Source organism: Bos mutus, chromosome 17 (genome assembly GCF_027580195.1).
Source record: "Bos mutus isolate GX-2022 chromosome 17, NWIPB_WYAK_1.1, whole genome shotgun sequence".
NCBI classification, from domain to species: domain Eukaryota; kingdom Metazoa; phylum Chordata; class Mammalia; order Artiodactyla; family Bovidae; genus Bos; species Bos mutus.
The window spans coordinates 8005635-8015652 of NC_091633.1; the positions used below are offsets into that span (position 1 = coordinate 8005635).

General features: G+C 53.7%; 1 protein-coding gene across 5 annotated transcripts in view; it reads left to right on the plus strand.

Annotated features, from left to right (window-relative positions):
* The window catches only part of WSCD2 (WSC domain containing 2), a 115491-nt gene extending 105698 nt beyond the window's left edge, over positions 1-9793 (plus strand). For all 5 annotated transcript variants that reach the window (XM_070385956.1, XM_070385955.1, XM_070385957.1 and 2 more), the window contains 2 exons: positions 580-780; positions 7807-9793. In XM_070385956.1, coding sequence (XP_070242057.1) covers positions 580-780; positions 7807-8159 — 554 coding nt within the window. In that variant the 3' untranslated portion in view covers positions 8160-9793. The remainder of the gene's footprint in view (positions 1-579; positions 781-7806) is intronic.
* Positions 9794-10018: the final 225 nt, after the last annotated feature.

A 10018-nucleotide genomic window follows, 5' to 3' on the forward strand; every position in this document is an offset into this window, starting at 1 on the left:
TCAACGGGGAATCTTCCCGACCCAGGGATGGAACCTGTGTCTCTTGCATCTCCTGCCTTGGCGGGGGGGATTCTTTACCACTGAGCCACCTGGGATGCCCCCAAAATACACACAAGTGAACAGAAACGTGCTGGGTCCTGAGACATTGGCCAAGACCCATTTCCGTCCCCAGTCCATTGGCCAAAGCAAGCCATACGGCCATTCCCAGCATCAGTGGGGTGGAAATGCGGACTTTTCCCTAAGGGGAACCCTCAGGTAGATCACGTCAGGGCCCCCATCATGGCACCTGGGTGTGAATACTCCTCTTCTGCAGTCCTACCCAGGGCAGTGACTTTACATCCATGTCACTATTTGAATAGTCTGGCTCTCAAGAACTGTGACCCCTGGATGCTTTTGCAAGTCATTTTCTCCCCCGCTCCCTGGCACATAGTAGGCGCTCAATAAACATGCGAGTGACTGAATGAGTGGACGAGTGAATGTCTGAGGATCCTGGAGGTGGCCCGGGACGGGGTGGGGCAGGCCTCCTGTCTCCCCCAGCTCACTGCTGTATCCCCTGGCCCCCTCCCCGGCTGCGGGAAGGGTTCAAAGGTGAGCGGGACCATTGGCGCAGTGGGAGGACCATCTGCATCAAGACGCATGAGAGTGGCCAGAAGGAGATTGAGGCCTTCGACGCGGCCATCCTGCTCATCCGCAACCCCTACAAGGCCCTCATGGCGGAGTTCAACCGCAAGTACGGCGGACACATTGGCTTCGCCGCCCACGCCCACTGGAAGGGCAAAGGTACCACTTGGGAGTGGGGGCCGGGCGCCGGGGTGCCAAGGGCAATGCGAGGGACCAGGGCTGTCTCCTGCCAGGGATCCAGGAGGGCACCCTTGAGGGCATGTGTGAGGTCCCAGGTCCAACTTAGAGCTCAGAAGGTATGCCTCCCACATGCCACCCAGCCCACGAGCATCACCCTCTGTGAGCCAGGCTGTTATCATGGCATAGAGGTTAGGGGTTGGGCTCTGGAGCAAGACTCCCTGAGTTCAAATTCCAACTCCACTACTTCCAGAAAAGGCTCCTTCGCCTCCATGAACTTGGATTGTCCAGTTTATAAAGTGGAAGTGATAAAACTCAAGAAGTCAGCCCTTTAGAAGCACTCAATACACCCTCATGTAATTGATAATGGGATCTATTGGAGAAGGGAATGGTAGCCCACTCCAACATTCTTGCCTGGAGAATCCCTCAGACAGAGGAGCCTGGGAGGCCCCAGTCCATGAGGTCGCAAAAAGTCAGACACAACTGAGCAGCTTTCATTTTTTCCCACACTGATTCAAAGCAGGTTCCAGACCTTTTCCTGGGAATCAAGAGACCTGCACCCATGTCAGTGGCAGAGTGGCCATGAGGTCATCTGTGAGCTCCTGTGAGCATCATTCCAATAAACCCTCCCAGCAGAGGTTAAGTGACTTGCCCTTGGTCACAGCTGGAAAGTCACACTGTCAGTCTCCAAGCGCTGAACTTCATTAAGATGATCTGAGCTTAGTGTTCATCTCTGGTGCTCAGGAGATTCCAGAATGGGAGAATGTCTCTGTGCAGAGCAGTGGCCCCACCGTAGTGGGGGAGAGGTCCAAAGTCAAAACCCCTCAACCCCCCATATCAGTTATCACCCATGTCTCCATTACTGTAATGACAGTCACCTCAGTGTTTGTAAACTCCCACAGTTAACCCTGTGCTGTGGATGGGGCGAGCTAAGTTCAGGGAGGTTGAAGGTGCTGTTCCCGAAAGTGGTGGAGCAGGGGTTTGAACCCAGGGACCACTGAGCTACAATAAAGAATTGATCAGAACGTCCATGGCCACAAATCCTCCCACACAGAGCCCCTGATGCTGAGTAGGTGGTATAAACGTGAGCCCTCCCCGCCTCATTCAGCCTTGAGGAACCAAGCTGCTGCAGCCTTTAGCCCCGAGGGTGTTTCCCACTCCCTCCAAACCTTCCCCATGCCCCCGCCGCCCCCTGACAGCTGCTCCACATTCCAGCCCCTCCCCAGAGAAAACCAGAGCAGACAGGATGACATTAACCCAGCCAATCACACTCAGCACTGATGTCATCGATGAAAACCCTTGGGCCTGCCTGACCAACTGTGTGTGCCCTGGCTTCCCAGTTTGCTCAGGGGCTTGTCTATCCTTTCGCCTGCTGACCCACTCCCTCAGTGGGTGACATTTGTTCCCAAGGGGTAAAAAGGTCTCTGAATTATTTATTTGTAGAACAATCAAAAATGAACATTATTTGTGGCCAGGCTGAGAAGCCCTCAGGCACCAATGACAGGATCCTGCTCCAGGAGCAGATGCTCTGCTTGCTGAACGGCAAAGGACCCAGGAGGTCGCTGTACCCAGGGGTCCTCATCCCCACCAGCACATCTGAATCCCAGGAGGAGCATGGGAAAATCCCAGTGCTCAGACCACACACTGGACCGCTACAGGGGTGGAGCCTGGACATCTGTATTTTTTAAAGCAGTCTCCAGGCAGGCAAATTGATTCATTCTCCCTGTGGCTCAGATGGTTTAGCGTCTGCCTGCAATAAAGGGGACCCAGGTTCGATCCCTGGGTCAGGAAGATCCCCTAGAGAAGGAAATGGCAACCCACTCCAGTACTTTTGCCTGAAAATCTCCATGGACTGTCACCTTAGGAGCCTGGTAGGAGATAGTCCACAGAGTCGCAAACAGTAGGACACAACTGAGTGACTTCACTTTCACTTTCACTGTTAATGGGGAAGATGAGGCCCAAAGAGAGATAGGGGCCTGGCAGGATCACTCAGGCACGTGATGGCAAAACTAGACCCAGCTCTCCACCTCCCAGTAATCCTGAAAGTGAAAGAATTAGTCGCTCAGTCTTGTCCGACAACTCTTTTGCAATCCCATAGACTGTAGCCCACCAGGCTCCTCTGTCCGTGAAATTCTCCAGGCAAGAACACTGGAGTGGGTTGCTATTCCTTTCTCCAGGGGATCTCCTGGGTGTGATCCCTGGGTCTCCTGCACTGCAGGCAGCTTCTTTTACCATCTGAGCCACCAAGGAAGCCGACTGCTCCAAATAAGAAGTGTGGGACTCACTTGGGAAGCTCACATGGGACCAGGCACTTAGCAGTCTTTATCTCATTTAAGTCTTCTAATTCCCTGGGAGGTAAGAAGGGCTGCCACCACCACTGGTAGCAGAAAGGCATCCCAGGAAGGGAGCAGGTCACGTGTCTCAGGTGCCAGGAGTTGACTGAGCTGAGATTCAAACCCAGGCGTTAGCCACCAGACTCTCTTACCCTGGGGTGTGTCTGACCTGGTGCATTCAAAGCTTCCCCTCTTCTGGCATAACCCCTCCTCTCAGGTTCAGGCAATTCCTAATTCCCAGGAGCCACCTTCCCTCTTCTTCCCTATTCAGGATGACTGGGAGCTTTAAAACCAGAGATAAGGGAGACATCAGGAGAGGCTGAGCCCAGAGGCTGCAGGGGACGGGGAGTGTGGGGCACACGTCCCGCACTGGGGGGCCTGGGCCCCCTCATTAGTCTGGGATGGTGCTTCCTTCCAGACCTCACCCAGGGCTTCAAGTGCTCTGCCTGAGTGCCTTCCCCAAAGAGCCCCCTCCTCACGGCCCCCACTCTGCCCAGTCCTCCCATTTTCATTAACATCCGACCCCTGGAGGCACTTGAGTTTGAGACCCATGCTTTAGAGTCCTTGTTCCAGCAGCATCAGTATCACTTGGGAATTAGGAACACAGATCCTCAGGTTCCATCTCAGGCTTCCTGGATCAGAACTCGCATTTTCACAAGAGTCCTTTCAGAAGCTTCACGTGCACTTTAGAGTTTGAGGATCATTGCTTCAGGACGCCATCGGCCTAGAATGTGAGGGTCACTCCCACCTAAGAGGTCAGCCACCTGCTGAGCATGTCCACCCCACCCTGCCCGTGCCCCTTCCCGGTTACAGCTGGGTTGAGGCTCCTGTCACCCCCCCCACCCACCCACCCCCAGCTTTTGGTTCCATAACATTAATTTTACTATCTCCCTGGAGTGAGTCCAAAGCAAAGTTTTATGTGATATGATTACACAAGGTGAATTGTCCTGGATCTGTTTAATGAAACAGAGACCATGTTTAATGATTCCGTGGGGAATTAAATACAGTTAAGCCATTAATCAGGCCCCGGTTCCTCCCATCAACAAGATGAAGCAGAGAGTGGTCAGCCCATGTCCTGCCAGGCCCACGTGAAGAGCAGTTCCGGCGGAACCAGCATTCATTACCAGTGGTCCGTGGCGTAGCATGACTTTATTACCCAATTTGAAGGCAGCCATTAATTACCGGGAATCCTGAGCTAATTGTGGGCTTTTGTTTTTCGTTTTTGTTCTTCTTTCCAGTGAAGTCATTCAGGAGCTTCAAGTGAGGTATCTCTGCTATAAGAAAGGGTATGGAGGGAGCACATATCTGCTGCCCATAAAGGACTGGCCACGTGGGGCATCTCAGAGATGCTGGGTACCAACATCAGGACTATGGTAGCCATGGGACTTCCGTGGTATCCCAGTGGTTAAGGCTTCACACTTTCACTGCAGGGGGGTTGAGTTTGATCCCTGGTCAGGGAATCTAGGATTCCACATGCCATGCGGCCAAAAAAATGACAATAATTGTGGCCAACATTTATCCAGCACTTCCTGTGTCTCAGGTCTGGTGGCAGGGTCTGCAAGTCTTATTCCAGTTCCGTTTGTACAGGGGGAGGTTTTAGCAAGGCTTCCATTGTGAAGATGGGTAAACTGAGGCTCAAGGACAGTGCTTGGCGTCCCAAGGTCACACAGCCAATATGAACGCTGGCAATCTGACTTCAAAGTCATCTGTGAACAAACCCGGTGTCTTAGACGACACCTGAAGGTGAGGTGAGTGTTTGTAGACTAGGATCTGGGGCGCAAAGAACACTGGAGATGCGCAGATCAGGTGCTCTTAAAGGGTTTGCCAGGAGGGCAGGAGCCAGGCTCAGTCTGGGATAGATGCAAGTTCGAATCCTGCCACGGATGCCCACTGTGTGGGCTGGGGCAGGTGGCTGCATGTCTCAGAGCCTCGCTTGTTCCCGTGTATATAAAGGAGCTGGTAATTCCTCCTCTCCAGGCTTCTTGTGTGCACTGCCCAAGACAGGGCCTGCGAAGTGCCTGGCACAGCCCCCCAGCTCACAGTAGGTATTCAAGCAATGTACATTCCCACCCCAGGGAGGTTTGGAATCCACATCTCCCTCCCACTGCATCCAAGGCCAGAGCCATCCCCTGGGGCACCCAGACCATCATGTAGATGTACCCTTCCTTTTCCTAAGGCCCACTCTCCAGGGACCTCTTGAGATGGTCGCAAGCCTGGAAGTCCAGATATGTGGGCTGCTGAGTGACCGATCATCATCCCCGTCCCCCTGGTCTTCTGCCATGGGAGCGGCAGTTGTCCTGAATCTCCAGGGATGCTGTGAGATGATGCAGGAGCAGGGAAACGCTTCCGCAAAATAAGGAAAGCGGACTATACACATGCTAGATTTTTTCCTAATCACACAGATACATCTGGTTTTAACCCATTATAACAGTAAGGGCCCAATTATCTAGACACATTGTAAATAATCTATTTGAAGGCTAAAAACAAATGCCTCTGTCATCAGCATAAATATTTTCCAAGCAGCCATGGTGTTCCAGGGAGGCGCTGGGGGAGCAGGAGCCTCGCCACAGATTCTGATGTGCTCTGCAAAGAAAGAGGAACCCTTAATCACATCGCCACTTGGCTGCTGGGAATTTCAATTTAGTTCAACAACCATTTATTAAGCCCCTGCTGGGTGTAAGGCAGTGGGAGGGAGTGGGGGGTGAGGCTTTTGTTTTCTGGGAAAGATGGGGGCCTGGAATCAGGCAGGCCTGGTCTGGATGGTGCTTCCCAGCTATGTGACCTTGGGCAAATTACTTCACCTCTCTGAGCCTCCATTTCCTCACTGGTGACAAATGAACAATAGTCTTTTCCTTTCTGGGTAGTCACTATGATTAAATGAGATAAGGGGTGTCCATCATCCATCAGGGGTGAGGATTTAGTTATGAAGGACCAGCTGGGCTTCCCAGCCCAGCTTGGGAAACTTGCTGACCCTCCTTCAATAAAGAGATTCCTCTGGAAGATGCAGGGTGGCACTGCCCCTGTGAGAAGTCCTGGGTTCCCGAGGGTTCCTTCAGGGTTCCTGAGGGTTCCTTCAGGGTTCCTGAGGACCAACCCTTTGACTACTATCCAGCTGGGGCTCAGAATTGAGGCTGCAAATCCCCTTCTCTGTTCCCAGCATCCTTTATGACCCCCCTCTTGGGTTCCCCTTGAGCACAGTTTCAGCAGCTCCAGGGGCTGGCTGGCTGGCTGTCTCTTTGAGGTCTTCTCCAGGGAATTTCCCACATTCTGTTGTAGCCTGTCTTTGGAGCCAGGAGATCCCAAACAAACATTCCCAGTCTTGGTGACAATCCATCCTGTGCTTTTACCGTGGCAAGGAAATGAACAGCACAGAGGAACAGTGTGTGATACTTCAATAAAAAGCAAAGAGAGAATGAATTGGATAGAAAGGTGTCAAGATGACAATGTAAATTTGTTGTTGTTCAGTCACTAAGTCGTATCTGACTCTTTGTGAACCCATGGACTGCAGCACGCCAGGCTTGCCTGTCCTTCACGATCTCCCTGAGTTTGCTCAAACTCGTGCCCATTGAGTCAGTGATATCAGCCAACCATCTCATCCTCTGCTGCCCCCTTCTTCTCTTGCCCTCAATCTTGCCCAGCATCAGGGTCTTTTCCAATGAGTCAACTCTTCGCATCAGGTGGCCAAAGTACTGGAGCTTCAGCTTCAGTACCAGTCCTTCCAGTGAATATTCAGGGTTGACACTGTAAATAATCCGATTTAAACCATGGCCTCAGCCCAGAGGAGGTGCCTGGCTGAGCCTAGGAAATCAGGGAAGATGGCATCTCACCTAAGAACAGAATAATCACGGTGGTAATGATAACCAGCGTTTACTGAGCTTCTACAGGGTACAAGGAGCCATGCTAAAAACTTTGTATGCTTTTTCCAGTTCTCTATACAAAAGCCCTGTTACTACCCTGTGAGAAGAATTGTTACTACACAGGATAGCTATTCCTACATGGGATAACTTGGTAGATAAAAGCCCAGACTTTGAAACCAGACTATTTGGTTTCAAATCCCAGCTCAGCCAGTTTTTCGCTGTGTGACCTTGAGCAAGTTCCTTAACCTCTCTGTGCCTCAGTTCCCCCCTTCTGTTAAATGAAGAAAACGAGGATGCCTGCCTCACAGGGTTGTTGTGAGGAATATGTGAATTGATAGCTATATTAGTATATCACTGCATGTTAAAATATGGGCTTCCCAGGTGGCTCGGCGGTAAAGAATTTGCCTGCCGATGCGGGAGATGCAGGCTCAATCCCTGGGTCGGGAAGATTTCCTGGAGAAGGAAATGGCAATCCACTGCAGTATTCTTGCCTGGAAATCTCGTGGACAGATGAGCCTGGTGGGCTACCGTCCTTGGGGTCACAAAAAGAGTCGGACACAACTGAGCGACTGAGCACGCCTGCCTGTTAAAATATAGAAACAGAGTAGCAAAGATTTGTATGTCTGTGCCTGGTGTGGCGTAAGCCCCAGACAGATGTCTTGGGTCTCCCCAAAGAGCAGGAAGGACTAAGACTGTTCCAGGCAGAAGCAGCAGCCCGGAGGCGGGAGGCGGGAGGCTGTTTCAGGGCTCAGCGGTGGTGGTGGAGCGTATGCAGCGCACGCACGTCGGGCCCACGCCTCCCCTCTCTGTCCATGCAGAGTGGCCGGAGTTCGTGAGGAACTACGCCCCGTGGTGGGCCACTCACACGCTGGACTGGCTCAAGTTCGGCAAGAAGGTGCTGGTGGTGCACTTTGAGGACCTGAAGCGCGACCTCTTCGTCCAGCTGGGCCGCATGGTGGGCCTCCTGGGTGTGGCCGTCAGAGAGGACCGGCTGCTGTGCGTGGAGAGCCAGAAAGACGGCAACTTCAAGCGCTCGGGGCTTCGCAAGCTGGAGTACGACCCCTACACGGCGGACATGCAGAGGACCATCTCCGCCTACATCAAGACGGTGGACGCGGCGCTCCGGGGGAGGAACCTCACGGGCGTGCCTGACGACTACTACCCCAGATGATGGATGATCAGACCGGGGCAGGGGGCGGGCCGTTCAGACCCAGCAGGCCCCAGGGCGCTCCGGGCCCCTGGGGAGCCCCACCCGCCAGTCCACTCTTCCGTGTAGGTAGGGACCATCCCCTTGGCCTAGCGTTGGCCTCCAATGAGTTTCCCGCATGACGAAGGAGGCTCAAGGGAAGAGATGGTGCAGGCACCTCCCACCGACTCGCAACCGCCCCACCCCCACCCCTTGGAGATGGAGGGGTGGCCGGTTTGGGGAGTTCCCACCGCCTGGACCCTGCTCTGTCTCCGGTGTCCCTGCCCCCCGCACCTGTGGGAAAGAGGGCTCCTGGGTGTCCCAGAGATCGGGGTTCCTCACCACGGGTGTGGAGGATCCTGGCACAGAGCTAAAGGGAATGGCCCAGACTCGCCCCCATGCTGGGCTGAGCGCTCTAGCCGCCCCGTCCTTCCCCACCCAGGAAGCGCGGTGACAGGGTTTATCCGGGCCACTTCTGTCGGCAGGAAGATTGCTGGGAGGTTTCTCCATGGGCTTAGGTTTCTGACATTCTGTGGGTCAGAGAGGCCCTGGCTCTCAGGGTAGGTTAACTGGGGCCACCGGGTGGGGTCACAGGCATCTGGAGCCCCCACGTGGCGTGTCCACTTCGGGACCTGGGATTCTGCCCTTTCCTCACCCGCTGTATCCAGGAGGTGACCCGCTTCCAGGGGTGACACCTCTCTCCACCGTGGGGTCCCACGCATTGATCTGACACTGCCCTTCCGACCCCTACCAGCGGGTCCTCTGCTGTCCAGGTGGGAGAACACGCGTGCCCCCAAATCACATGACCTGTGACCGAGAGAGAGCCCCACAACCTTCCCAGACCAGCGACCCCCGCTTTGGTCGTAGTCCAGGGGGGCTCTTTAAGGAAAGGGGTGATGGGATGGTTCCTCGTGTCCGTACAGACGCTGCTCTTTCGATGCTGAGACGTCCAACCAAAGGACTGGGTGGCTGATCATCCGTCTTAGAAAGCATCAAGTTCCAGGATTCCCTCTCTCCCCTCACCTTGGGCATCAGTGGTTTCGCATCTGGCCCACACCTGCATACCTGCACCACCACCCCCCACCATGTAGATGCAAAAGCCATAGGTCACAGCTCCTTGCTGTTCTGTCTGGAACAACCCCCCCCAAGCAGCCCCCTCTGAAGCCTTGGGGTGCAGGTAAATGCTCATTCCCAAATAGCCAAGACACTATGGAGAAGGCGAATGTAAAGAGATATATTTTTCTAAGAGGAATATGACTCATACATTCCACCCCCTTGGAACCCGGCAACGCAAAGAGAAGGGCTGGGGGATCGGACCCGTTGTCCTCATCCCTGAGCCTCTCATCTTTAGGATTCGGGCCACCCCAGGGCCCGGCCAGGGGCTCTGAATGTATTTTGTACCAAATTTCTTTTCCCCAGGCAAATTTCTAGTCTTCTTTCTCGAAGCATCAGAGGGCTTGGCCTCCCCACCCTGTAAGAGGTCAGCTCTCTCTCTGGGAGACTCTGGGTCCAAGACCTGGGCCATTTCTTTGCCGGTGGTCTCTTCAGGCCACCAGCCTCTATCTGAAGACTCCTCAGGTCAACACCATCATTAAAAGCAAGTTTTGTTGATAATTCTACCACGTGATGGAGTGTCATGTAAGGCAAGGTCACAAATGGGATGTTTTTTCTTCTGTGTGTGTGTGTATGTGTATGTGTGTGTGTGTATGAAACAGGAATGTTCTGGGTGCGTCATTGCTCTTGTGTCTGTGCGGCTGTAAAGAACTGTGTGTCTTGGTGTTCAGAACTGTCTCTGCCTCTGTGTTCAGCCGCCCTTCTGTGTGGGGAGACTGCACCCCACCAGC